General features: G+C 41.3%; 1 protein-coding gene across 1 annotated transcript in view; it reads right to left on the bottom strand.

Annotated features, from left to right (window-relative positions):
• CASTOR2 (cytosolic arginine sensor for mTORC1 subunit 2) overlaps window positions 1–27,993 on the bottom strand; it is a 151,775-nt gene extending 123,782 nt beyond the window's left edge. Inside the window, exon 1 of the mRNA XM_080365139.1 lies at window positions 2–27,993. Within this exon, the coding sequence (XP_080221265.1) occupies window positions 2–114 (113 nt within the window). The 5' untranslated portion in view covers window positions 115–27,993. The remainder of the gene's footprint in view (window position 1) is intronic.

The following is a 27,993-nucleotide window of genomic DNA, read 5'->3' as shown; positions in this document are numbered from 1 at the left end:
CCTCGTCTTGGAGGACAGGAAAGCAAGTTTGATTAATCCATAGGTAAACAACTGGATGCTCTCCTTGGCTATGCTGGCCACTCTGAGCCTGTGCTCTAGGATGTGCAGTTCCATCTTTTCCTCTTTCTCATTTGTAGTTCATCTATCCCTGGGGTTTATTTTGTGTTTTTGAATGGGGAGGGGGAGGGGGGCTGTTATTGTCGGTGCCTTTTTTTTTTTTTTTCCCCCCCCTCTCCCTGGCTCCTTCTCCCCCTTCCCGGCTCCGGGGGCGGGGAGGGGCGGGATGAAGGAGCAGAGGGTGCAAAAGTTGGCCCGGCGGGGGAGGCCGGCGGGGCGCGGAGCGGAGCCGGGCAGGGAGGCAGCGGAGCCCGGAGTGCCGAGCAGCTGGTGCTCGCTGGAACAAACAACTTGCCACTCAAGCCCGGCCCAGCGCGCCTGCGCGCCGCCCCGCCGCATGCCGGGCCTTGGAGTCCGCGCCGCCGCCGGACGGCACCGGGGCGCCCGCCCTGCCCGGCCCGGCCCGGGGGAGGGGGCCCGGGCACCCCCGCACCGCCTCTCCCCTCGGCTACGGTTCTGACCGGTCATTAAGGAAAAGAAAAAAAAGGAAAAAAAAAAAAGGAAATTTGTAATAAATCCTTGTGAGCGCCCGACCTTTGTTTTGTTGAATTTTCATTATCGTTCGACTCGGGGAGGGGAGGCACGTTGGGCAGCTGGAAAATCTTTGACAACCAAAAACCAGCAGAAAGGAGAACTTCAAAAGTTCTCATTAACAATAAGGAAATGCTCAAGCCTTACCCTGTTTATTCTTTTACGTGGCAGACTGGGAGTCCTCCTCTATTGCCCTGTGCAGCAAAAATAAAGTGGAAAAACCCCTCACTTCGTATGGAAGTGTTACAGAGGTAAAATCACAGTTATTAAGAACATAAAAACAGCCTTGTCCATCTGGCAGCTGGTAACAGTGGGAGGATGAATGGCCTGTTCATCCCAGCCCTCACCCGGCTCCTCAACACAAGGAGGCTGAAAGGGAGGTAGGAATGGACAGCCCTTCTAACCAGCTCCCCAGAAATGGGGGCTGCTCCACCACCGGGACTGCCATGGGGCTAGCCCCAAGATACTGGCCCCAGCCACGCTGTTTGTAGCACCAGCTCCTCTGCACAAGCCTCACTGACACCGCACAGACAAAATCGGGAATTAAATTCAGGCTTGGGGTATTCTTAAAACAGGACTTGGGCCATAAACCTGACTTTAGGTTCTGTGCAGGGCTCCCTCTCACTTCAGATCACACTGATTCTGCCATGAACATGGCAACAATACCACCCGGACCACTATGGCACCTTTCATTCATAGATCTTACACAGGCTATATTATAAAAGACCATCAATAGCAACCCTTCTGTTCTACACATGGGGAAACTGAGGCACAGGATGTGTCCAAGGGCACAACATCAGAGCTTGCTTAGCCAAGCCCACTCCAGGCCATTCCTCTTCCCTATACAGAAGGAAGAGCTTCTGCAGTTGTAAATTAAGCTTTTAGGGCCTGTGTTCTTGTGGCAGAAATCCATTGAATCTAGCTCTGGAAATAAGCATATGAAACTAGGATTTCCAAATCCTTTCTATTCTGTTAGTTCCCACTGGATGGCTGTATTTCTCCCCTAGACATGTCTGTTCTTCCTCTGCCTGTGGCCATACTTCTGAAAGGCTGTCTTCATTTTGTTATATCCCAAAAGGCAAAACTTGAAATTAGTCGAAATCGTTCAGAGGAAAGGCAACAAAGGTAGAATATCAAATCTCTACTTCATTTTTTAAAAGCCTTTAAAAAACAAGGAGTTGTTTTTCATTGTTGCCTCACACAGAAGTTCAGATGACTAGGCATTGCATTTTAGGAAGCCAAAGAGGTTTTTTAATCTACTTCCACTGCCAGTTCAAGGTCTTGCTCTTCAAAGCTCTGAATGTATCTGCACCCAGCCACAAGAAGTGCCTGCACCTGCATCTACAAATCACAGAGATATCTGTGTTCCTCTGGGACAATGCAGACCAGCGAGTCCAGAAGGAAGCAGCCAGGGAAAAAACATACACCGTCAAGGTTGCTGTGAGCTTCCAGAGGAAATAGGACAAATGTAGCCTGAATCACTTCTAGGAAATGCTGCGAAACTTTCCTCGTCTAAAAGATTTTCCATCATAATCAGGACAACATTCACATCAACTCTTTCCACTTAAGAGAAAAAAATATGCTGCCCCCAAGCAGAGCTTTCTCAACCCAGAGAGGCCAGACACTCCAGGAAGGCCACCAGGGATTATGCTATTACCAGTCTAATTACCACAGAAAATGCTTACATGAACAATGAGAGATGGTAGAACAGACCCAAAGGTAAAATCAGTGGGGACCTTTTGAAGCAAGCAAATCATCAGAGACTTTGTTCTGCCTGCAGGGAAGGAGAAAAGAAGCCCTGGGTTAGTCATCTGGATTTACTGAGAAAAGAAGAATCAAGCAAACAAGCAAAAAAAATCCCCCCCAAACCCACAAAACACAAAAATACTTCTTCATTTTGTAAGTTTACATCTGGTGCTCTCCAAAATTGCTATTTCTTTCCTGGGTCTGTTCAAAGGCTCTGGTTTTCCAAGTCTTTCAAAGAAAGCCTGAAGGCCTCTTCGAGCTGGAAACGCAGACCTCATGGCTATGTGAACCTTCACATAGAAGACTGTAGGAAGCATTAGGAAAATATAAAGCCCTACCAACACCCGACCTAATTTTCTACACGTGAAAAATATGCCTAGGCAAATTTTTCAAGAACAGGCAATTTGGCAATTAGCCAAAATACTATTAAGGACCCCCTCCTCCAGCTGTCATTAGTATTCAGATCTCTCTCCCTTGTTGCCAGGTATACCTGGGAGATTCCACACAGGGAGCAGCCTAGAATGTGTTGTTATTATATATAACATGCTATAATATCTTTTGATTACTGCAATTCCAAGTTTTCCATATTTTTGCAGCTCGAAAGGACTCACTTGGCCCAGCAACAGAGCAGGGACCTGTTGTGCAAGATGATGTAACCACACTTCTTTATTAAAACCAAAACCCATTCCCTGCCCACACAGCTTACAATGCCAGTTACCACAGCACATGCTGGGCAGACAGAACAAAGGAAAAGGGAGGATGGACAAGAAAACAGGAAGATGAGATAGCAGCAAAACAAATCTCAGTATGAGGACCAGGCACCATGAGTCATCTCCTGCCTGGATAGACAGCAGAGCACTTATGAGCCATCGTTAAGTAGATGAGATTCCTAAGTGCTCTAGGTCAGATACCACCCATAAATGCTAAGCAAAACTTGGATTTTGAAGCCTTTAGGCTAGAGGTGGTGGGGTTTCCCTGGTGGAAGAATAGAGACTGTACTTGGACAGATGGGCACTTTTCAGCTGGTGAGCAGGGCAAGAGCCATCTCCTGTTCGCCCTGGGGCACTACTTGTCTGGAACTGAGGTCCTCATAAGGAATGCAGTGTTTTACAAAAAAAGAGTTCAAGAAGATGGTGTGTATTTTTGCCTTTAACGTTTATCTCAGCAGCAACCAAGGTACAGCCAGGTACAGGTCACCAACAGTCCTTTGGGAGACTCTAGCTCTTGTGAGTCTGAATACAAAATTTCTCACAAAGCACACCACAGTTCAACACCCAAGTCTCTGCATGCAGATGGCTTCCAAACCAAACTGAAACACTCAACAACAATCACTGTTTCAGGAAATAGAAATTTAAAATATGTAGAAACAGTTTAGGTGAAAGGAATGTAATTACTCACTGTGACAAACAGTTCATGAACATCAGCACTGTACACAGAGAAAAATAAAGGATTTCTAACCACGTGAGTCATCATGTTTTATGCAGTTACTCCAAACTACAGCAGGATATTTCAGTATTATTTTATTTAGATGGTGGAAGGAAGTTCTTAAATCATTTGTGGTCTCTTCTGATAGCATAAAAAAGCCCCAGATTACCCTATTTAGTTCTCAAAAATGAAGCTATGGTAGCCTTTTACAGATGGATTTTAACATGCAGTATCTACATTTTTGGCAATGAACCCTCATTTTAAAAATATTTAAATTATCTCACAAGATTTGTATGACACTGCACTGCTGCAAATCTAACATTGCTCTGCTGCTGGCAGAATTATACTCTTCTTGCAGAAATATCTGAAGTTCAACAGCATCTTGACCTCTGACTAGGGCTTGCAACAGCTTCCAAGATCTAAAATAGCAGAAAATACAAGTCCTAATGTGAATAATGTAATGGAAATACCTTGGATAAATATGCCCAAGGCAAGATGAATCCAGTGTCGCAGTTGTTTATACCAGTGTTTGCTTTTCTGCAGTAGGCTGACCATATGAAGTTCTTAGCAAGTCTATAGTTCTGGTGTGAAACCAGGGTCTCTGTGCATTTCTGGGGTCCCTTTCAGACCCAGTACGTAAGGGACACAGCAATCTGTTCTAGCTTCTAAGCCCAGAGAATGTTTTTTGACTGCAGACTCTGTTTAAAGCTCTGAGGACTGGAGGTATCTTCAGGTCAGTCACTAGTTTTGACCAAAAGGAAAGCCATCTCATTTCTTAACAGCCTTAACTAGTTTACCCTAAGATGAAAGTTACTAAGTAACTATAATTATCGTGGAACTCCTTGCTTAAGTTAAACAGGCCTTTTTGACCCAGAGAGGGTAATGCTTCTTTAGACAAACAGGTAAACAAAGGCACAGAAAGGCAGGCAATGAACCAAGGCCACAACACTAGTTATTATCATTTTAGAAGTACAATTCATAGGCTACTGCTTGAGTGTGAGATCTCTACAAGGTTGTCCAAGGCAGACAGGCAGGATAGGTTTACAATTGCTATCTTACACTTCAGTGACGATTAGTCTCTTCTAAAAAAAGCCAGTTCTTTAAGAATAATCATGTAAAAAATATAATAAAAAAATAAAAATAAAAATAAAGCTTCCCAAATGATAGCTTCTGGGCTTGCTTGTGAAAAATTACCCATTTGTTTAATTGAAAAGAGCTATTTATCAGGCTAATTTCCTTCTAGCAACCAGAGACCTTTCAAAACTTGATTGCAGTTAATGTGCCAGTGTTTCAAAGCATTTTATTCAACTATCAAATAAGCTAATGAAGACCTTTAATTTACTGTGGAAGTACAAAGTGGGTTGAGCAGGTCAGACATTTCATGCTCCCAGGGCAGCAGAAGTGCAGATGAGACTGTGCTGTTGCATCAGCTCCTCAGACAGGCCCAAATGTCCTGTCCTGCAGGAGAGCTGTGGGAGGCCAAACCAGTAAAAGGATGTGCAGAGGCAGCTCCCACTCAGTGTACAAAGCCACGTTACCCCTAACCTGAATAGCAGTAAAGAGCTCCAATTAAACATCCACAAGCCAGCTTGCAAATGGAGAATGTACAACTAAATACCTCTGTTAGGAAGGACTAAATCTCGCATCTTGGTTCCCCCACCTATGTTCTATACGTTGGTGACACCTAACAGCTACTGTCCTAGAAGAACAGAAAACAATGGGCCTCCCAGTGAAGGGACTCCCCAGGGCTGGGGAAAGGAAGCTTTCGCACTTGTAATGAATGTTACGTAGCCTCTGGATAGAAGAGATGAAATTACATGGACCTGTCGTGTAGCTGGACATAGCAACTACCAACTGCAAGTAACTCGCCAAAACTCAGTGCACCACAAAGTGGCAGCCTAGTACTGTCCCCATCTAAGGCAAGCAAAATTTGCTCAACTTTAGCCTGTGAGGAAGCAAGCATAAACATTTGCTCTTGATATTTTGCTTCAATTCCTTGTTCTCTTAACTAGTGACTGGCAAAGCTTGTTCACATCCTTGGAGATTCCATGGATACAGCCACTCCTATGAATCTCTCATTGTCAATAACACCTAGATGCATCAACAAGTTGCACCTACGACTTTGCTGGAAACATTCAAAGTCTGGGAGGTAAAATGATTATTAACAAAAAGAGGAGAAGTAGTGCACGTGTTGCTGGACCAAAACACCACGAGATAGAAGCTGAAAGCTTCCTAGCCGAGATGCTGATCACACTGATTTACTGATCAGGTGAGCTACTTAAACCTGTTTGCCTCAATAAGCATTGTTGAAACAGACCCAGTTCAGCCCATTAGCTCTGCACAAAGCCAGGTGAAATGACTAAGGTCATGCTCTCTTCATGAAGGCTGAAAATCATTGTTGATGCAAAACTGAGACAGCATGGCTTGGGACGTGGGAAGGACATCTTCACAGCTACTAGGAGGTGTTAAAGATGACCTCATCTTCTCATTTACTTCTGATACTGAAATAGGCAATTGAAGAAAATACCCCCTCCCCCCTCTGCCAGCCTCCTAAAGATCAACACATCTGCAAACACATTCTGCAAACCTAAGGGAAGAAAGCCAGATTGTGGCCTGCCTTATCTCTTCTGACTTACTAAATGTAGTTCAGGCCTCAAGCATCACATGACTGTACATAACGTGTGATACAATAACTAATGTGGCTTTCATAATGGATCAGCAGGGATCAGCAATGTTGAACAAACACCCTTATTTGCAGAAGCACCTTCCCAGCCCATGAAGCAGGTGACCTTGTCTCCCAAGGGTTACAGTGCAAAGTTAATGATCTGCAAATTAAGGATGTCACACTTGTGTGGAATTTATCCACAGCTCCCCCTTAACCTCACTGTTTTGCACTGAATCAAAAAACCATTGCTGCTCTATAGAGTGCAATAAAAAAGGCCGGTTCCTGACAGTGTAGGAGGTAGCAGACGGTGTATTTTCTGCAAGAAGGCACCTGCTGGTGGGGACAAGATCTCATGGGAAAGCACGGATCAGTATCTTGTTGAATGTCTTTTGTAGTACCTCCAACTGAAGAACGTAACATATCTCTCACATAGCCCTACCTAGTCACATGGTAAACTCGGTAGGTCTCCACAGCAATCTGGGGACTCCTAAAGACCAGGTCAATGTATAAGCTATTAACATTTTCCACAACAGTTTTCTACGCAATGGAAAGTTCCTGTTTTACCGGATAGAATCCTGTGTGCTCTGCGGGACCACAGGATTCGGGTATTCACAAGATTTAAATCTGGATGAAATGTTACATAGAAAAATCCCCTGCATGTTGCCTCTCTCATTCTCAATAAATTACAACCACATCTTGATGATGAGAAGGCCTTATTTGCCTGCATATTTACAGAGTAACCTTATGTGCACAGAAAGCAGTACACTTGTGACCACACTATGCTCTTACTAAGTTGGGCTCCCAGGGTTTTGCCATTTCCACTTGAGGACCCCTTGAATCTCTTGGTCAGTATAACTTCTGGGTAAGTCCTGGGGCTTTTGTGACTTTGTGGGCCTGTGAACACCATGCTTTTTTATTGCTAGGGAGTTTCTCGCTGTGGCAATGCATTTACTGCTGTTGAAGCTGGCTTTAGAAGTTGCAGCCTGCCCTAAGGGACTAATTCCTACACATTTGCTGTGCTAGTCAAAACTTTTGTCTGGCTACAGGACTGACAGGGAGCTCCTGTAACAGAAATTCAGCAAAGAGGAAGAAACAGTGAATATTTAAAATCCACCCAAATGCCTGCCCTCTTTAAGAGAAGCTGAGGCAAGCTGGCAGGAGTCCCAGCCGGGCAAGGCAGCTTTGCTGAGACAAAGCAGGGCCTGTTGGTCATTTGTCTGTAAGAGTTGGAGGGCCTGAGCCGGCATGTCCAGGTCTCTTTTGGCAGGAGCTCCAACAGGGAAGCAGCCTGGTCTCTCTAACAGCCTCCATTTCCTCCAGCACATTATCAGCATCCATTCCCTCCTGTTTGTCTTTTTCAGAAGGGTCTTTTTTTTTTACATGATTCTGTTGATACAAAGGAGCCCTCCTGGAGTGATTTAGAAGATAAAGCCCCGTTGTTCCCATAGTCTCTAACATGGGGTCTTCCTTCAAGTGTCTCAACCCTTTTGATTCCAGACAGCACATTCCAGCAAACACTTGAAAATAATCTCCTCCTCTCGCCTCTCATACCAGGATAAGATTTTTAACCCATTGTTATCCCTTGAAATATATATCTCTTGATATATAGCCCTATACAGCAGCATGCACAACAACTACTCTTATGTAGTTCATGTACTTTAATACTAGATATAGACCAAAACCAAAATGAAGGATGTACTAAAGAGACAAAAATAACTGCACAATTAGGAAATGCACCCATATTTGCTTACACATGGTGTGCTTCTGTAACACTTGGGAGTCATGTATAATTGCTTCAGACTCCAAATTCCAATTGCAAAAATCATGGAAATGTCATATCTATCAACAGGATACCTCTGCAGAGAACTAGAAATGTGTTTTCACATCTTCAGATTGTGTGTTCCACCACGTGACCAGGGAATATTTGTTACTTGGTTCATGTGCCATATTTGTAGATTCGTAGACGCTGCAAGGGAGGAGCTGCTGAAACAAATTCAGCCATGAACGTAATGAGCTGCAGAACTGGACCATCTTGCCTTGAATCCTGTTTCTGACAGCAGCAAATGCTGATGGCAGAATGTGTAGCCTCTTCTGCTGCACCCTGCCTAGTGTCTAACAGGTAAAAGAAAAGCACATTCTTCTAAACCACGCTGTAGACCCTGAGCCTTTATTTTAAGAGCAAAATTTTAGTAGTAATAATCTGAGCGCCCTGAGGAACTAAAGCTGAATTGAGGAACAAAGACTCTTTAAGACAGCAGGGGAAAAACCACTGAGATATTTTAAAATGGAACATTACAAACACTGAAAACAAACAGACTAAAGAAATGGGACAGCGAGACACACAGGGGAGCAAGTGGAAGGAGGCAGAGTCAACTGCATTTAACTGCATAGAAAGTTTGCTTTAAATAAAACATTTCCACTCCTAGGCTTGAATCATGGCTTTCCTCTGCCACTGGCCCCAATAAAAACAACAGCAACAACAACACGAAGAATGTTCCAGCTTTGGGGAATCAAGGGAGAAATTCAGGCATGAGGTTCTATAATACGGTCACACATATTCCCCTCCCAACTGCTTTCTCTCCTCATGCTATAACCACCCATGTCTTTGTCTGGAGAGCTGACAGGTTTAAATAGAGCATATAAAACTGGCTGTTTCCAAGACCCCATTTCTGCCTGTATCAGACAGCATGTAACAGACTTCTTTACACTCAGAGCCACTTTTTCAAATTTCAGTTTTGATTACTTCAGGGCTGTGTTTCATGCTATGCTGTTATTTATTTTAATGAACTCTGCCTACTCTATCATTTGGTTCAGACTAGGAGATCTTTGGAGCTGTTAATGCTACACACAAATTCAGGATGATACAGCAAAGTAACCTAAATGGAATGAGGCCAAACAACAGTAATCATGTCTAACAAGGAGGGAGGGTAGAGAATGCAGAGGGGGATGGGTGGGGAGAAGTGGAGATGCAATAAATACCATGTACAGAAAACCTATGCTTCTTACTGTATGAGAGGCCTGACAAACAAACAGGAGGACAGCTCTGGCTGAGAGGAGAGAGGGAGATCTGGCAATCGGGTGGATGGACAGTGAAAGCCATTTTCTGAACTGGCACCTGATCTTTTTTGTAGTGGCTTGTTTTCACAAGTGGGGAAATGTAGGCCTAGAGAAAAAGCCCTGCAATAAATTGCTCTTAGGTTGTTGGGGTTTTTTTTTGCATTGCTGTTCATAACTAGCAGAACACAGAGAAGGAAAGAAAAAAAAAAAAAAAAAAAGTGTTACATCACGAATGGAGACTCCAGACAGTTACCTGCTTCCTAATCTGCTTGTTACCTGAAGACTAAGCCTTCTCAGTTCTTGGCATTAACTAGAGTCTTCCTTACCTCTCTTCCCATGTAATGCAAATTAATTTCTTACTCTTTAAGTGGAGTGAGTAGGCAGTGCTTTTGTGATCTGCTTCTTGGGCAGAGCTAGTAATGGGATAAACTTCTGAGTCAGAGATAACACTATATGAGTCCACATGTTTGCAGAACAAATAGATGAATTGAAGGTAAGGCAATATATTCACCAGAATATTTCACTGCTTTTGCCTGCAGTAGGTTGAATGACAGAAAGGTGTCTGCGCTGGAATAATTTGTCCCAAGAGGAAATGATAATGGAATAAACTAGTACACAGTATCTGTAACTTAGGAACATGTTAAAAGAAGAGCAGGAGATAACGAAGCCTAAGGAAGAGCAGAAGTCCTAGAGGCTTTTATTCCTTCCTCATATATCAACCGCACTCATGGAAGCACTTTATGTTGTTCTCCAAATTCTTGGACATGAACCTATAACTAAGCATACCAGAACTCCCCCTACTGAGGAGCTACCACAACCACAACTAAGTATTTGGGGAATTTCTTTGGCAAAAGACTTCTCTGCTGGAAAGTGCTGATTTGTTGAAACCAAAGCTTTCTGTGGAAAAACATCAGCTTCAATGAAACATTAGCTGGGAAGAGTTCTTGTGCTCACAGTGCAATTGCTTGGCAAGACCAGGCAGATAACAGCATTCCTTCTGGAGTTCTGCACTGTCCATATACTGCAGGTATATGACATATATGACGGATGAATAGACAGACCTACAAACACAAAGCAGAAAGGGAACCTCTTTAGTGTGAAAGGCCAGATTTAGAAGACGTGTTTGAACCCAACCTTTCCCACTGGGCTACTACCATATGGGAAGGGGGCTGGTTCCCATCTCAGTATCTTTCTTAAAAAAACTGACTTAGGTGCTTTGGTTTTCTTTTTTAAGAGAACAAACAAAAAGACAAAAGCATTAAACTTTTCATGAAACAGCACTCTGTTCCCACTCTCTAGTTTTAACACAAATTATATCATTGCGCTCATACTAGGGACTTGATAATTATTTTGGCTAAAGAAAACTAAACAAACAAGAACAAAACCTTGTAACTCTGTGTGAGCGTGCTACATTTAGAAAGATTAAGCATTAGACTTAAAATGAAAGAAATCCTGCCTCGCTCTCTACCCTTCAGCCCGAGGCTGACTCCCCTTGCATTCATACTTCCATGGTAGTTGCCAGCACCATTTCACTAAATCAGTGGAACAAGGTGCAAGCTGGGCTCCCCAACTAGGGGAACAGCATTTTCTAATGACATTTAAGAGCCCTAAAAATATGTCTAAAAATGCCAGATCCTCTGCTTAAGCTACGTGGCTGCAGTAAAATTTTGTTTGAATCTAACTGCAGGATGTTGAGGTATTTTAGCCCAGATAGAAAACTTAAAGACTCTTTCTGGTTCTTGAATCTCATCCTATGCTATCATAAGCAACTGCATCGTTTAGCTCCCTTCCCAAACACCTCTGGCCCCATACATGACACGGACTCTTAAAACAGCTCAGCTGCTCGGCAAATTCTTAGCCCAACTTCAGTGTGCATTCATCCGTACTGGTGGCTGTATCCCCAGCTGTTGCTGCATGTGCTCGGGGCTGAGGAACTTGGTGTGCCGCTCTGTGGTGTCTCTGCTAAAGGCAGGTGATGTGTGTTTCACTGTAGTTGTCCTGAATCCAAAGAGAACTATGCCTCATCCTGATTCTGTGTTTTCAAGGCATCATCATCAACTAGCTTCAAGTCACTATCAAACTTGGACAAAACCAAATGAATTACCTTCTGAATATATTTATGTGCCTAGCTATAAAATATGCCATTTAAGAATAATTTTTGTTGAATTTTTTTGGAAGCCATGAAAACAGGATGAAGACAAGGTCTTGCAGACACTGCTTGCTGGCATACAGTTGAGTGTAAATTTATTGAGGTTCCAAGCAACAATGAAGACAAACAAGCTGTAGGCCCACAGCCACCTTGATATAAGTATGCAGTTAGGATTAAAAGCTGAACCAAACCACAGCCATTTTAAAACCCATGGCATTATCTCACCCTTAAGTCCTTTTCTTGGTCCAAAATAAGCTTTATTTGTGGATCAGTACTACGTGACTGACATTTTTATGTCCCTCATTTGCTGTACACAATCATTGTGGCAAAAAGTGATAATGCCTTGCACTTCAGGGTTTGCTGATGTATAAGCCGCTCTGGAGGAAACTGCCCAGGGAGAAAGCAACAATGTCTCGTGCATGAGCCATATACAGAGAGTCGAGAAGAGTTAAAGCACGCTGCTGTGCCATCAAACCTTCCCAAGCAATTATCAAAATAAAGGTTAGTAGAGACACTTTGGTCCCAGGCTGTGTTTGCCCATCAGGTTTTTGAGCTGTAAAACTCAAGGGCTAGAAAAGGCCAAGGAAATTCAAAAGCCACTTGGTGAGAGGGAGGGGCTATTTGCCAAAGCATGGGTCAATGGAAATCTGCTGCGACCAAAACAGTAAGTAGCACAAAGATTGCTCCCATGTCACAGCTTCTGTTAGGATATTGACTTCCAGCATCCACATGACTGCATCTGACGGACAAGGTGGCCATGATTCAATTAGCAGTCAGTACACACCCATCTTTCGTACTATTGTGGATCTTATAAAGGTACATCTAGAAAAAAGTAACAAATTATCACCCCAAATACCAAAAAAGGATTATAGTCCTAAAATGCAGATGTTGAATGTCTGACTGATGCCAATAACAGATGTATTATACTTTCTTCCTTTTGCTTCACAAGATTTTTTTTCCTGCAAATATAAGTGTCCAACTTGCTTAGAAAATCCAGTCTAAATACTTAGAAGTTTCACAGGAAGTTATAGCTTGGCTATAGCTTTTTGACTACTGGTAGGAGAAACACCCATAATATAATCCTGTAAGGCTTGATTCAGTCACACTTCAAAAATCAGATTTTGGCACATTTGTCATCTCTGTATTTAGAATCACAGACATATTTGCAGCCTTTTAAGTCTGTTTCTTCCCAACTTTCAGCCTAAACACTTCCTTGTAAACACAGAAACATCAATGACAAATTAGAAGATATGCATCAACCAGCTGATCACAGAAGGCTTCATCTGATAGGTAGGAAGAGCATTACTGTTACACTGTTGTCCAGCACAGAGGCAAAGATTCTTTATCAGAAAGGTATCTTGCTAGTAATGCAGACTTGCCACAGATTCAAATTGTCTGTACAAAGATGGCTTGATAATGAGGAGAAGCACCGTGTTTTCACCACTGCTGCAAAGCTAGAGTGTTGGGTGTTTTTTTTTTTTTTCATTTTTGTCACTCAGAAAAGAACTTCTGATTGAAATTACTATCTTGATTCCCTCGGGCCACGCCATGCCCTGCTCCCCCCCTGCACCACCCCCACACCCCCGAGTCTTTCTGGAGAGAACAGCATCGCTAAAGTATTGAAAAAAACAAATGCAGGCTGCCTCCCAGACATTGCATGGCTTATACTACATCCAGTTTTATCTGCTCCAACAGCAGGTGCAACAAATTTAGGCTGTCAGGATAACATTGTCACTTCCATATTATGGCCATTTTTCTGCAAGTCCCTCTTTGAAAGCTAGCATGGAATAGTACAACTCCCCCACACTTTGCTGGGATAGCACTAACTTACACCAGCTCTGATTTTCAGGCTTATTCTCTAACTACCAGTATGATGGGTGGAAACAATTTTAAGAGATTTAAAGACTGATGTCTTTCTGTTGTTACTCTGTGCTTTCTTGTACCACATTTTACTGATGTACAAATGACTTGCTTGTTAACCCAGTGTGTTCTTATGGTATCCTCACTAATCTAGGGCCTGGTTCCTGCTATGCTAATCCGTCACTTTGTGCAACAGCTGCATCTGAAATAGGATGAGAAATACAGATTTACTGCAGAGTAGCAGCAAGCAATCCTTAGTACTGAACCTGCGATCTTTACAAAGTTGGAATTCTCATGGGGTTTTGACTGAGGTGTGCAGAATTTGCTTTTAAAAGTCATACATGAACAGAAACACAGTGAGGGCAAACACTAGTTGGGACCCTTATGGTCCTCTGCATGGTAAACTATAACATCATATGCTAACATAAGGATACCAGGAGTTAAAGAGCCTCTACCCTTTACAAAGAGCAGAAATTAGATTATATTTTGTTCTGTTTACTTATTTTCAACCAGATATTTTCCCATCTCTTGATTTTTTAGAATAGAATGAGAAACACTCTTCCAGCCAATACAAATGTGGCATTTAAAAAATATTTTCCTCGTTTAAATTAGAATGAAAAAATTCAACTTCATTTTTTTATTGCAACTATTCATTTTGTCTTATCTTTTTCAATTTAAGCTTCCATTTATGTGTTTGAACTAGTACAGTTTATAAAAGAAATTGCTCAAAGCAGACATTTCAACAATGTCAAAACCTTTCCTGTAAAAATGATTTAAAAAGACAAAATGTGATAGGATAGCCTCAGAACAAATCCTCTCCTGAAAAAAGGTTTGATTTTAATGAATCATCGTTTTACAACACAGACATTTCAATAAGAAATTCTTGATTAATTCCTTCCAATAACCTCTCAAGAAGGAACATCCTTTTACTATCTATAAGCCTGGAATTACTGTGCAAGTGTGCTGAAGAGTGCTAGAGACAGGTATGTGCTCAAAGCCACCTGGGTACTTCTCCTTCATGAGTCACTCTGGTAACCTCAAAGGAAGTACGAAGAAAGCGTTCCTCTCAACATGACAACAGAACAATGCAATCCCCATGCCCTTGACAAATCAGGCCAAAACAAAGTAGGTTGCTTTATTTTCACTTGTCACTCCAATATCCTTTTGCATGCTCTTCAACAAGGAAGACAAGAAGAGTGCATTAAGTGGCTTTACCCATTCCAGATTATCCTGTTCTGCATCTGTATTGATGATATATGCTGAGTGAGTTAATTCATGCTTTAGAGCATGGCTGTATCTGAAGTTATGTTCTTTTCTTAAGTATGTGAGCAGGGAGCATGCTCTGAATCTTGAGATTCCACTCATCAGTGGAGTATGCTGCCATTATAACACTAAGCTACCATGAAAATAATAGCTTCAATTACATCTTCATGATGAGAAGTTTCCACTAAAGCTGATTTAACAATACATTATACCGTCTATTTTCCATGCTTATGCCAATGACTTGGAAAATTGTAAAATTGTAACGTTTTGTGCAAGAGAATAAGCCAGACCTAATTGCAATGTCCAAGTGTCAGTATTGCAGTTTAGTTTCTTCCCTTCCCACTCCTGCAAATTTCAAATCCACAACCAGCACACAAATGTACAATTTCTTACTCACTCCTGCACTCATATGTTCCTTCTTCAAACAGGTAGATAAAAGTCTTTCTACATGGCTTAAACTCTCTCAATACAGGTTTGCAGACTTCTATCACTTCTCATTTTGCAGCAGCAAATTATCTTGAAAGATCTTCTCAGAATACAGACGCCATTAATAGATGAGTAGGGAAGGAAAAGAAAAACATATTCGTAACAACTGTATGATCATGAAATTCCAAGACTTTGCCAGATGAACATTAATATAGGTTCCAAAGGGTCACTTCTGCAGCTCATTGTTGAACAGAAGCTTGTATGATCAGATGACAATGAGTTGAACATATTTAAAAGATCCACCTATATGTCTAAGTCAAGAAGTTTCATCAAGGATGCCTTTCAAATCTTGTGTTTATAACCTCCATTCATCTCTGAAGAGACATCTTTTTCATCTCTTCCACAGCTAGCATACCTTGCAAATAAGATTCTTTTCAGCTTTATACCTCAGAACAGACAAGGGGCTACATATTATAGTCTGCTGTGTTACTGTTCATTAAAAAGGTAAGGGAAGAAAAGAAAGCATGCGTGAGTGCATGAAGTGGATGGATTAGACACCTAAGGCCACAGCACAGCAGAATACATTTGCTTCCATGATCTGCTTATGTTTTGTCTAAGAAAACACAGTAGGAATACACTATTAAGAAATAGTTACATGCCTAGTCATACTGAAAGTAGAAGTTTAGCATTCCTTAGGATCAGGCCTTGAAGACATTATTTCTATAAAGCAGAAATGAAAAAACCCATTATTTATCTGGTCACAATAAAAGAAATAACTGTTTCTAACACCACTCAAATTGGAGCAAGCCAGATTCCCCCCTCGCACCCCCAAAAAAATTTTTATTGGGCAAAAAAAGCCAACAAAAAAACCCAAAGAAGAACCAACGTTGTGATGATTTCTGCAACAAGAGAACATTACAAGATACTGCTAAAAATTAAAAGCATGTGTTTTCCTCCATAACCACATGGTGTTTCTTTCTACTAACGCTAACGCAAATTACTATTTTGGGTCCAAACATACCACTCCATGAAGCGAATCCGTTTTGGAAAGATGCAAGTAGGAATGTAGGAGGGTCAACAGAGATGCTGCACAAGGCAAACACTCAACCTTTTTCTGATAGATGTTAGCAGCATTGGAAGACTTTGGTGAGACTAAGAATCACAGGTCTGGTGTCTTTTTGGTATTAACAGTTATGCATAAATACCTCTCTTTCAAGACAGATCACAGCATTTGCCTGCAGAGGGTCACTGCAGTTTTCTCCAAGCCCAGCAGGAGCTGCTGAATACTTGTAAGCAGTCCACAGAAAGATAAGGCAGGATTGGCCCCCAATAAATCCAAGATCATTGACTAATCACTCATCCCATTGCTTCCAATCTTGCCTCTCCTCCCATTTGCCTGGGGCCTGAGGCTCCTTTCATCAAACACTGAAAGGCAATAATCTAGATCGAGACAAAGGGAGTGAATTCTACTGCTGAAAAGACCATGGAGGTAACAAAACCAAGATACATTAAACACAAAGAAACACAGTTAACTGGAAAGCTGAAGACCAAATAGCTTTCCTTTTCCCTCCTGCAGAAAGCATGTATCCCACACCACATACTCCCGTCAACAGAAACCCAGTGTTGACCACAGCCAGTATTCACAGGGAAACACTCTGCTCAGTGAACAGCCAGCCAGGTCACTTCCCTATCTCTGCATTCAACTTCATGTAGCTGCAAAGCGTAATATTATCTTTATAAGTGATGTACACAAGATCTGTGTAAATGCAGTATCTGGTTTTAAAAAATTCTCTGTGAAGATTACATAATGTAACAAATATAAAAACAAACGCATGTTCCACCAACTAATCCTACCGAGAGCCATGTTTAGAAGGAAATACGGAGCTCTGGCATGATTTTTATGTTGCTGGCTAAATCTGCTGGATACTATCAAGGCCAAGTTGTAATCTTCCTCAGAGAGGTTACCCCTCCCTTGCAGGACACAACTCAATTTCACTGGGACCAATATCTGGCTCTCAGAGCATAAACTACAAAGTAGCAGCCAGGCCACACTGCTGCAAGCTCACACAGCCAACAGCAAAAAAGGAAATGAATAAGCTAGTACTGCCAGTACTTTATAGGGAGAATGAAAAGGTCAGCGTTTCAGATACATTCTGCACATAGACACATGTATATACATTTGCAAGAAACTTGTTCCCTCCCCATGGTGTGTTACATGTTGTTTTGTACATACAGCCCTCTTCTCTGATTGCAGGCCTTGAGGAAGTGCTGTCGAACCACCATTCTGGACACGCATCTAATTGTTTCACTTGTCCATATTCTACTTTACCAGGCTACGACACAAGTTTCACATCCAGAAAAAAAGAGTGAGCTCAGACATAGGGAGCTGATTTGAACCCCTGTTTTGGTGTCAGCATGCTGTTAGATCCTGAGCCTTATGCTGCACAGTCTTGTTTCTGTCACTTTCTACAAGAAAAGCACTAGTTAAACTGGCATGAGGTTCCCTACTGTATGTCATTGACATTTTTATAGTACTGGAATCTGGTGGACTTTTGCTGTTTCATCACTATTCACCTGTTTGTTTTGTAATAACCAGTCGATTTTTAAAAACATAATCATCTGTCCTGGATATTTGGCTGTGTCTGAATGCAGTACATGAATTAACCTTTAAATGTGCAAATTTTACAGCCTGCAATTATTGCAGTCATCTTTCATTACAGACCATTTTAAACAAATAGTTTTTTTCCACGTAGGATGAGCTTCCCCAAAACCAGCAAAACCAAAAACACAGGCACCAAACTGAATTGTGTGCTCTCTTGCTGGCAATAGAAAGGAGGCACCAGAGGCACAAACCAAGAAATGCCAAGAGCTTTGGAAGGTGAGCACTGCCCGTCAGACCAAGGCCAGGGAAGATCACAGAATCATAGAATGGTTTGGGTTGGAAGAGACCTTAAAGATCATTTAGTTCCAATACTCCTGCCATGGCTGGGACACCTTCCACAAGACCAGGTTGCTCCAGGCCCCATCCAGCCTGGCCCTGGACAGTGCCAGGGATGGGGCACCCACAGCTGCTCTGGGCGACCTGTGTCAGTGCCTCACCACCCACACAGTGAAGAACTTCCTTATATCTAATCTAAATCTACCTCCTTTTAGTTTAAAGCCCTTCCCCCTTGTCCTATTGCTACAGACCCTACTAGAAAAGTCTGTCCCCATCTTTCTTGTAAGCACTCTTGAAGTATGGAAAGGCGGCTAGAAGGTGTCCTTGGAGCCTTCTCTTCTCTAGGCTGAATGACCCCATCTCTCTCAGCCTGTTTTCTTAGGAGAGGTGCTCCAGCCCTCTGATCATCTTCACGGCCCTCCTCTGGACTGTCACAGGATGTGACTGTCCCTGCTGTCCTCCCTGGAGCTTTCCAGCAGTATTACCTGTGTGCTGGCTCCAGAGCAGCTGCACATCACCACTTAGCATCTTAGCTTGAACTGGTATTACGAACTGCTTAGTTCCTAGCTATGGCTCAGGACTCCACACATAGGCGGTTCTCGTGCCACTCGAATGGATTAGCAGAAGCATCTGGCCAAGAAGTGCTACGTACAACTAACAGAGCTGATGTCTAAAACTGTGACAGTAGTAGTCATCTGCACTCATCTACCAGAGTGCTTAAGCATATGCTTACCATTAACCCCTTCTTAAAGTCTTCCTGATATTAAAGGAACTTAGCATGTGCTTGAAGGCTCTGTTGAACACATGAACTGAAGCATGTGCTTAAAAGCGGTCAGAGGAATACTGGCCTCAACAGATTGAGAAGTTATTTTTGAAGGTGGCAATGAAAGACAACAAATATCTTCCAGAAGGCTTAACATAAACCCCTCAAAAATGGGATGCTTGGGATTGCTCTCAATGCACCATAAACCCAGGATTTACTAGGATCATATTTCATTAGAAACCAGTGTGTATATGCTGGGACAGAAAGATGCAAAAGGGGTTTGAAGTACTTAAAGAATATTATCTGGTATCTAATACAAAAGATTTCTAGATTGTATGCTTCATCGCAGTTTTGGCTTTTTATTTTTGTTTAAATTTTGCTTATAAATAGTTTTCACTAATGTTTTTTAACATGCCTTTTTTCTAATTTAAGTTCCTTAAAGACTGAGGATACTTTTAAAATGTATAACTCAGCTGGATTTTCAAATTCAGTTTTGTAGAATTTCAAGAATGAAATATGTTGATTTATTTCCAGAGCTGCTTGGATGCTGAAGGCAATTAAGCCTTTCTATATGTAGGGGAAACAGCTACATATTTACTACAGAATAACTATTTCACAACACTCCTTTCAGTGCAGTTTAGTTATTCAGAGCAGCTCGACAAACTCCTGCAAAATAAAAGTCACATTAATTTTAGATCAAGGAGTGAAAACTGGATAGCTATGCTAGAACAGTTAATTCTGCAGCAATTAAGCCACAAAGAGCTTTCCCTGGCATAAAAGTATGCCCATTTCTGTAACTTTGCTTTTTAAGGGAACAGTTGTGAAATGGCCACAAAAAACAATAGTAGGTAAGAGCAAGAATGTATTTTGCGCTCTTTCTCTTCCACAGATTTCATTGCATGAACCTTCAAATGTATATTGGGACTGAAGAATCAGGCTTCAGCAAAACCATAACCATCATATTTTTCACAATGCCCAGAAAATTTGGGATTCTCAGTTTCATTTGAGCATGTTAGTAATTCTTAGAAATCAGACCATATGACAGTGCAGTAGTGCACATTCTTTTTTAATGAGCTTCTCTATCCTTCGGTCTCGTTAGTTTCTGTTATTTGCAAATCCCAAATTTCTTCATTGCAGATATTCAAGATAACACATTTAAAAATGGAAAAAATTAAAAGTTAAAGATAGCAGTAATTACAAGCATGCTCAGAAACTACCCTGATTGTGTGTTTCCCATTGTACGGAAGCTAAGTTAGTAGTTGTATTATTTTTGGAGGTGTTGGTTTGATTTTCAAAATATATCAGACACATCTAAGCATGTGTTATCTTCAATGGAACTTGCAGTTTCCAAGTCTGGCTAACTAAGAAAATGAAGCATGTTAATAGAGCACACATGGCCAACGTAACAGAAGATTTGTACCTAGTCTGATGCAGCTGATTTAGTTTGAAAGACTTTTTTCCCTTTTTGTGCCTTGTACCATTCAGCATTGAAAGTACCTTTACCATGAAAGGACATTTAAACTTTCTATTGAGAAAAGCTCACCTGACCCTCCCCTCTCATCTTCCTGCTCCCAGATAGTGTCCATTAATTGTCCTATTCAGCAATTCCCTGCCCTTTACTATGGAGAAAACATCTATTATCCAAGCACTTTTCAGTGACCTTGGCCTCACTATGGTTTTTCAGGAGGCCTCCAAAAGACAGATGACTCCAACTACATGATCTGAACTTGGGCACTGCAGCAAACATCCCCTTCTCAAGCAACTGAGTCACTCGTCGTCTAGCCAGTCTCATGCCTGACCTTGAATTTGCCAAGCTGCTCTTGTCTTTGGGGAAAAAACAGTGATAACTTCTTTTCTTTATTGCTTTCTATATGATTTGATAGATGTAACTATTTATCTGTGACATTAATGTTGCTGTCATCCCCAAGTAAACTTAAGGAGCATAAGACACTTACAGAGCAGGGCCGTGAAGTAAAATGGCAGACTTACTCTTAGAAATAATGCGATTACAGCATTCTTATCACTCTGCAAAGATGATTCATGGCACCTCTCAATTGGTACTCATGTATACTTTTTGTCTTTGTTTTTTTTCTTCAACATGCAATAGAAATGCATAATCAAAATTTCAAAATTGGTGATGAAATCTCCTTCATGGCAGTTAACTACTGTAGAGACAGTTTTCATCAATGCATTCACCAATAAACTGATTAATATATTTTTAAAGAGGCAGAAATTGTGTTTCCTCTCTGAAATCAGGGAAAGGAGAAGCCTGTTCTCACACCTAAATGTATTAAAGCAATGAAACACTGCTACCTCAGCTTCTAGACATAAATAGCATAGCCATATCCTCTGATGGGCCTGTCCCCAATTTGTTTTTCGTTTGTTTAATTTAAAAGCAGAAAATGGGCATTTGTTCTGGTTTAAGTAAACTGCAGCAGAACCTCAGATAAATGTTCTCCTCATGACATGAGTAAAGAAATCAGTGTATTGATTAAAGTTTGTTCAGCTCAGGGCCTATCCCAGAAATATCAGCCAGACACATCATCACCTGTCCACCCCTATCAGAGCTCAGGCACAGTTCCAGAAGCCTGAGACTATTTTTGCCATCTGCAATGCTTGTCTTACACTGGCAGTGCTTGGCCCAGGCTGAGAAATGCCTACACTTCTATTTCCTCCACTGGAGGTTTGGAGACAATACAGAGGAAACAGAAGGAAGAACTAAGAATATTTGGTATCCTTGTATTTGTGCTATGTAGTATAACAAGCTGTTTATTCTGGCATGTGGAAAACAATTACCCCTGAGCTAGTACAGGTTCTCATGCCTCTGTGAGCGGATCATATCTATACAGATAGACTGATAGTAACTGCCGGCAGTAAAAAGAACCGGCTACATAACCGTCTGCTGACCTAACAATTTTTTGAAGCTTACAAATAACATCATCAAGCAGGCATTTCTGAAAAGGATTATAGGCCTCATTGATGTTTTAATATTTTGTTACACTGAACTTGGGCCTTGTAGCCTCTACCAAGTTTAACTGAGTATCCCTTAACAGACTGAATTAAAAAGGAAAACAAGCAATTAATCTCTCCTGTAACATGCCAAACAGTGAGAGGACAGATTGCTTATTGACTTTCCTTTGCTCTTTGTCCTTCAAAACACAGAAGCATAGTGTATGTATATCCCATTGTACCATACCTTGTTTAACCAGGGACTGCCCTGACACCCTCCTTCTGGTGGTCAGCAAACGCTAACAGCGGAGCAGACACTGGGACTTCATAGCCCAAATCTACTATTCCTGACTGTACACAGTACAACTTTTATTGGGAGATTGCCCATTTGCTTTGCGCTCAGCCAGGGATTTTCTTATTCTAAAAAATAATTGTAACAAGCTAAATACTCAGACAACTTAATCTCTTAGCAAATTATAGGAGACTACATAGTTTTCAGTCTGGGTCATAAGAGGCCTAAGCTTAACATATAACAAGACTCAAGATTTACTTTAGTATTTTGTACAAGGAACCACACTAAGAAGTAGAGAGAAGCATCACGTTCCCAACGCTCTCCCTCTCCAACAGGGTATTACAAGAAAATAGCACTCGATTTTCAGTGTAAGACTCAGCAGCCCCTTCAAATGCTCAAGGCTGAAAACTCTGGCAGTTTCCATCTTCTTATCTGGTAGTGCTTCTTCCTCCTTATCAGGTGCCTACAGACAGCAAGAGGATGATAGGAAGCTGCTGCTCCTGCTGCATCAGAAAGCCAAAAGCATGCAAAACCCATGCAACTCAACCAAGCCTAGCTCCAGTTCCCCACCTACTTTTATGAGCCTAACAAATCAAGAGCCAGTTGAGAATATGTTTGCCTAAACCTTTGCATTTAAATAGTTCTCCTTCCAGAATACACACATACAGGAAAGTTGATTAACTCCCTCTCCAAAAAGGGCAATACAGTCCTTCAATACATTTTCAGTTAATTAAAAGGACAGTCGACAGAAATACTTTGAACAATACTCAACCCCAAGACTGTGCTTCCCTTTCTGCAATTTGTATAACATGCTTGTCAAAAAAAGCTTGTATGCCACTTAGAGATAAAAGGTGCCACAGTGGTTGTCATCAAAAAACCACAATCTGCACACGCAACATTGACTGCATTTAACCTGTGATCACTTAATTTCAGAAAACCACATGCACAGAAAGTCAACTGCACTTAAGCTCTAACTCTGAAAGGAAAATAAACTTCCAAAACATTATGTAAAAAACTTCACATGGATCTTATGGTCCTGGATAGCAATGAATTGGAGGGAAAAAAGCCTCAGTTTTTTTCGTCACTTTTTTTCCTGAAATCTGTCACACAAAATATATATATTTTATTGGATGCCAGTGCACTAACAAACAAACTCAAAATCGAGCTTTTTCCTTATAGAAGAGCTGAAGTCATAGAATCCTAGAATCATTTAGGTTGGAAAAGACCTTTAAAATCATCAAGTCCAACCATTAACCCTAGACTGCCAAACCCACCACTAAAGCATGTCCCCAGGCACTGCATCTGTATGTTTTTTAAAGGCCTCCAGGGATGGTGATACCACCACCACCTTGATCAGCCTGTTCCAATGCTTAAGCACTCTTTCAGTTAAGACATTTTCCCCAACATCCAATCTAAACCTCCCCTGGTGTAACTTGAGGCCATTTCCTCTTGTCCTGGAGCTTGTTATCTGGGAGAAGAGACCAACCCCACCTGCCTACACCCTTCTCTCAGGTAGTAGTAGAGAGCAATAAGGCTCCCCTTGAGCCGCCTCCTCTCCAGGCTAAACACCCCCAGTTCCCTCAGCCACTCATTCTTCATTCCATTCCACTCATCCTCCAGTCATTCATATTCTTTATTTAATCAGGAACATAAACACCATCTGTCCAAGCACAATGGATCTATAGAGGCTATGTCAGCACAACTTACAAATAGAGACCAGCTACTGAACAGCTGACCATTCAAGTTTTGCACCAAATTTAGGTTTTTTAAAAACTTTATTTAAAAACATCAGAGATGACTAATTAAGCAAAACAGCAATAAAAAAGCCGTATCTGCAGAAAGATAGGAGCATGCAAAGAATAGTTTCATACAGATATACTTCTTTGTTGAGTAAGTGAATTTTCTGTTGATAAAGTGGAATCTAGATCAAGATCTAACCACATGCATGATTAACAGCAAAAAAATTTTTTTTAAAAAAATTACCTTATCCATGTGTCTTGAGTGTACAGATATTTGCTGCAGATGCAAATATTTTTGGCTAACTTGCATGAAAAAAAGGAGGTAGGCATAGGTTTTCTCCGTGTAACAAAGTTCCCATTGGAAACTGATCCCAATTCTTGCACATTTGCCAATCAAGCAAGTATTTTCTTGCATGTCTTTTCTAAGCACTAAAGCCTGTCTTAAGCCTTGGAATTGAGGATAGATCTTACAAATCAGAACATGCAGAGAACAGCCCTGCAAAGCATACAGCTGCTGCCCACAGCGTAACAGACAGGGTGTACTCACACCACGTCCACGTGTCAGGGAGGGTTTCACAGGGTCTCAAGCTGCAAGGCTGGGTGGAAGGGATGGATAGTGAAGGTAACTTTCCTGTGCTTCTAAATCAATTATGTAAAATTGTGGAAATCACTACCAGACTACCTAGGTAGGCAGCAGGAAATCCTGGACTGGCATCCTAGAGTCCTGACAATCATCCTGACACTGAGATTCTGATGATGTGCAAAGATTACGTGTATTATCCATTATTTTACTGCTGACATGCAAAAATCATGACTCGTTAAGCACACCTATGCAGATTTTATGCATTTCCTGCGTGTCACGCAAGCCTGCCTGAAAAGGACCCCCATGAACCTCCCCTAGGAATGTGCTGTTTGGGTGAAAGAACAGATTTCATAGGGATTAATTGGAATAATCTCTTTGCTTTCAAATCAATGAGACTCTTGACAAAGTAAGGTAGAGTTCAAGGGATCTGGAAAATATCCAAACCTAGTCCATAATCCTTCTTGACTGAGTGGAAAAAAGTTGGATTTGTTCTACATCCAATCTGATTTTATATTAAGATTGCCATGGCAGCCTCTGATACCATTGTGAAATGGGGTATGTGCATAATCTCACCGGTGAGGGGCAAACTAGCCTAGTTTCCTAGTAGCATTAGTTGACTTGGGCAATTTGCTGAATTGGGGTGCTGTGTATTTGTTAGCACTGCTCCCCTGGAGATACACCTGGTTCCCACTACTTTGGTTCTACCTCAGTTAGATCCTCAGGTAAATTCAGATGAAAACCCCCATGACAAATTAGCTTGCCAAAGCTTGTACAGTCATTAAGAGATATACAGAGCAGAAGATGAAAACCTATTGCCTCTCTGCCCAAGCACTGATGATTCTGTGAGTCTCTACAGCTTAGAGCTAGGTTTTGTTTGGTACTAATGAAAAGAAAAGAGGCTGTGTAATGATTAATGTTTAGCAAGACCCACCTCAGAATCTTAGAAAAACACTGTTGTGGGTTCAGAAAACAACCACTAAGATTAACTATGAGATCACCGTCAGAATAAAATTACTTTAGCTTAAAAAAACCCTAATTTTTCAGATTCAGGACTCAAATCCTTCCAATTCTTGCTGCTCACATGAAAACCTTTTCCTATAAATGTAGTTAAGAAATTAAATTTTCCCAGAGGATCATAAAGAAACTATTAAAAATAATCAGCCACACAGGGCATCTCATTAAGAATTAAATTGACATAGGTTTCAATTAGTCTCCTTTCTAACTAACATAACAATAGAGCTACTGGGGCAGACAGCAAGATCCAAAGTTTCCTTTAGCTATCTTTCATGGATTCTAATAGAACTGAAAAAAAAATATATCCACCCAGACAGAAAGTTACCCCACTCATAAAATATACTGGCATGTTCTAACAACAAGAGAAAGACACAAGTCTGCATAGGTTAAGGTAAAGCTAGGCAATATAAGTCAGACGATACTTTGAGTACAGGTTTTACATCTACCTATCATGCCTTTTCTGAAAACCCATACGACTAGCAGGGTACCGTGACACACACAGTAGCCTGGGAAACACAGGAAGGGGAGAAACACAGCTCTTCATCCCCAGCATCCTTCCAGCCTCAAGGGACCTGCAGCAGAGGTAACTTCCTAAACTATGGTTCCTCACATTGAATAACTCTTGATTAGTTTTTCACAGTAAGTTTTTCTTGGTTAAGCCGTGTGTTTTTCTGTCCACAACATTCTGGGTGCTTGCTTTAAGGCTTACTAAGTTAGACTTAAATTCAGAGCAGGACTTGCTCCACTTACTGTTGAGAAACAATTCCTGCAAATAATTTGTGTTGTGAAGTTTTTATTCACTTCTTCCTGAACCTGCAGAAGATCTTCTCCCTGCCTGAGGATGTATTTGTCATGAATTCCAGAACCAAACTGGCAGACTTTTTCTGTAGGAGGATGAAGTCCAGTGGTACTGATGAAGCAAAATGTGGGTTCATAAAGGTAGATTAACAGAACTGAAGCTCTTCTGTTTAAATTGCCAGTCTCACTCATGAGTCCCTTCCTGCCATTGATCTTCCCCCTTCCTGCCCCCCTTTCCCTATAACCTTTGTCTGAAGGAGGTCATGCCAATCCCAGCAAATCCCAAAGAACAGCTAAATCCCAGCCTCAAACCTCACATTCACTTCTGTTCCCCAGCCAGGAACAAAATTCAGGAAGCGACTGTAACGTGCTATTATTACTATTATTTTTATTATTATGGTACTCATTACAAAAATTTTAGTAACTTCTAGATACAAATTACTGTAAGACAGAAATGGCATAAGTGTTATCTGTAGCAGATTAATTCTCAGTTTATCAGGAGGGACTTGAAAATTTGCAATAAGGCACATGATGCTTTCTTTAGACTAGATTTCTACCTTCCTCAGTGCTTTAAGAAGAGGGAAGTGATGTAACCCCACTATTCAGTTATACATGGCTTATTCCTTCTGTACTTGATTCACAGATGATGTGAACGCATGTTAGCTTCCAGCTAGAGAGCATGTTATTTTGTTTTAAACTGTAAAGGTTCCTGATCTTAATTCTACAGATCTTTCAGTGACAAAGATCACGACCACTGCATCATGGATGAGTGGTACAATAGGAGAGAATGCCCTGTGCAGTCAGATAAGGGCCAGAAGATTTAAAGCAAAGGTTACTAATGTAGAATTTTTAAGGAAGCCTGTTTAATGTTGGATGTGCAATTTGCAAGCTTCTGTGATACGTCTTTCACAAGAGCTAAGCAGTCTTTTAATTTATCAGAACATGTGCTTGCCTTTTGGATGAGATACAGGATCAGGGCCTATTAAAAAGACTATTCATTTTAAGATTGTTCACATTAGCAGCTTTTCTCCTCGTAGCATTAATGATAATGGTCATGGTATTGACCCTGGGTTTGGTACAAGTTAGATGACTTACATTAGCAGGCATGTATTTCACATTAATATGAATCATGAACTCCTGCTAGTAAGCTAAAACACAATGTAGCAGGAACAAATGGTCGTAAACAAAGCTTGACCAGAGACCTCAATTCCTCTACAGTATTCTAGAGAAATGAAGAATTTTGGCACATAGACAAAGGTCTATTGAGTCAAAAGTCCCCCAGTTTTGGTGCCTAAAACATTGTCTGACAGGTCAGTCAAGAATAGGGTTACACGTTTTCAAAGGTCTGACTCAAACTCCCTTGAGTTGTGCGTCAAATAACTGACTTGGAGGAATGCTGAACTCTCATTTATATCTGACAAAGATTTTCCTGAAATCTCTAATGTTTACAGCTAGCTGTGTCAGTCTGCATCTGGGATCCAATTAGTGGGGTCAGCCAGTGTTTCTTACAGGGAGGACAACTTAATCACCTCTCTACCTTTAGCCTTCTTGCCAAATTCCTTGCATAAATTAAGTCTATACAGCTTCTTACTGCTCACCTTAAAAATCATACCACCAGCCTTAAAACACATTACTGCTACAATCCACAACATGTACTCATTTGTAATGTTTGAGTTGA

This window comes from Falco punctatus (assembly GCF_963210335.1).
Source record: "Falco punctatus genome assembly, chromosome: 1".
Taxonomy (NCBI): Eukaryota; Metazoa; Chordata; class Aves; order Falconiformes; family Falconidae; genus Falco; species Falco punctatus.
The sequence above is the reverse complement of the archived record's forward strand: the minus strand, read 5'-3'. Positions and strand labels throughout refer to the sequence as shown.